Raw genomic sequence first — 1,945 nt, forward strand, 5'->3', positions numbered from 1 at the left:
CCTCCTTCCCTTCCCTTTTCCTTTTCTTTCTCTTTTTCCCTTTTCTTCCTTCCTTTCCCCTCTTTTCCTCCTTTCCTTCTCTTTCTCTCTCTCTCTTTCCTTCCTTCTTTCCTCCTCTCTAGTGAGAATGGGTTTTAAATTTAAACCCCTTCTCTCTTCGCTACCCGCCCCCCCGTTAGGGAAGGGGAGGCTTTTGAAGATGCCTCCCCCCCTTTTGCTTCCCCTTCTGACATCACTTCTGGTGATGGCAGGGGGCGTTGCATATGCTAATGAGCTATTATGCTAATAGCCTAGTAGCTCATTAGCATACTATATGCTAATGGGCTCCTGCAGCTCTTTCTCTACGAAAAGACCCCTGGCTATAAATCATAGAAAAACAACAGCCATAATAAACAAACAGATACATACATGTATATATGTCCTACATAAGTAAGCAAGCTAATAATTATATCCTAAATGTTCAGTTGCAAGAAGTCACACTGACTTAGGTTTCTGAACTTCTAGTTAATGGCTTACATCCTGTGGTCTATTGACAATGAAGAAAGGGCACTTCATTGGTTAAGGCTGTGTACTTTTGTACAGATTTCCTCCTTCCACTGATGGCTCCCCACTTTCCCCTCTATATTGTTCATGAGGATCCCCTGCAGAAGGAGGGGGAGCCAGGAATATCCTACTCTGCAAGCTGCACTCTGTAGATGGACCTTGATGAATGCAAACCAATAGGTTTAGGAATGAAGTAGAAAACTCAGTCCATTCAGATTTATGTATCTTTCTGTGCCACGACAGAACCTTTCAGAATTGCTTGAGTCAGTTAGGTGTGTCATGTTTTCCTTCCTTGTCTCTTAACAGCTAGTGTACATTAAAGCTGCACCTATGCTTACTTAGTAGTCATGGTTTAACTTTTATGGGCATGTGTTATTTTAGTTTTGTTTCTCATTGTGTAGCTTTTATTTGTTTCAACAGTCTTCTTCCCCTCTCTCCCCATGATAGGAGATCTGGAGAATAGGAACTGAAATTGTGCACCATCATCCAAGAAGCAACATAGAGGAGTCCACCCATTTTGCAGATCAGATGAAAAATTTAGGAGTAAAGAGATATTTAAAGGTGAGCCCTGATTTAAAGCTTGCTAAGGATGAAAAACCTAGCAAAACTAGAAAAACTGCCAACCTAGCAGTTCGAAAGCAAGAAATTGCAAGTAGATAAATAGGGACCACTTCGGTGGGAAGGTAACAGCGTTCCGTGCGCCTTGGTGTTTAGTCATGCCGGCCACATGACCACGGAAACGTCTTTGGACAGCGCTGGCTCTTCGGCTTTGAAACGGAGATGAGCACCGCAACCCTAGAGTCGGATTCGACTGGCTTTCGAGCAAGGGAACCTTTACCTTTACCTTTTAAGGATGAAAATAATACCCTTCAGAAACTGACATGCTAATATTGGAAGTGCCACCAAAGAGAGGGCTCTTGGTTCTTGAAAGAAGAGGGGTGTGTTCTGTGCCTAAAATTTCTGCACACACAAGATGAAGGCAATTTTTGCCTCCCCTGCCTTGCAGCAGACTTTCAACCCCCCATACACCTATTTCTGGGGGACGGATGTCTTATAGGAGTAATATTTTTGGGGACGTTTTGGGCTATAACAAAGTGGGCATTTGCATAGATGGAAATCCTGTTTGCGGAAATTTTAGGCAGGATCTAAAGCATAGTTACAAAGTGGTTTGCTGAAACTCAGAGAAGCAATGCTCATGTATGTTATGTAAAATAGAAGATTAAGCATGTTGCTTTGGCCCCATAGTTAATTAAAGCAATATGTCCTGGTTCAGTTTTTGATTGGAATGTCAAGAGGATATGGTTGTATGCAGATCTTCACCCTGATTTCTGGCAAATAACACACACACAGCCCCAGTTTGTGCAAAGAACTCCCTATGTGTGGTCTGTTTTGGGGCTCTTTA

The 1,945-nt window shown here is 42.6% G+C and overlaps 1 protein-coding gene across 1 annotated transcript in view; it reads left to right on the forward strand.

The window, feature by feature from the left end:
• TAF1A (TATA-box binding protein associated factor, RNA polymerase I, A) overlaps positions 1-1,945 on the forward strand; it is a 22,705-nt gene that overhangs the window by 4,670 nt on the left and 16,090 nt on the right. Inside the window, exon 4 of the mRNA XM_015428974.1 lies at positions 991-1,104. Coding sequence (XP_015284460.1) covers positions 991-1,104 — 114 coding nt within the window. The remainder of the gene's footprint in view (positions 1-990; positions 1,105-1,945) is intronic.

The sequence above is a fragment of the Gekko japonicus genome, unplaced genomic scaffold (assembly GCF_001447785.1).
Source record: "Gekko japonicus isolate JY-2015 unplaced genomic scaffold, Gekko_japonicus_V1.1 scaffold1056, whole genome shotgun sequence".
Taxonomy (NCBI): domain Eukaryota; kingdom Metazoa; phylum Chordata; class Lepidosauria; order Squamata; family Gekkonidae; genus Gekko; species Gekko japonicus.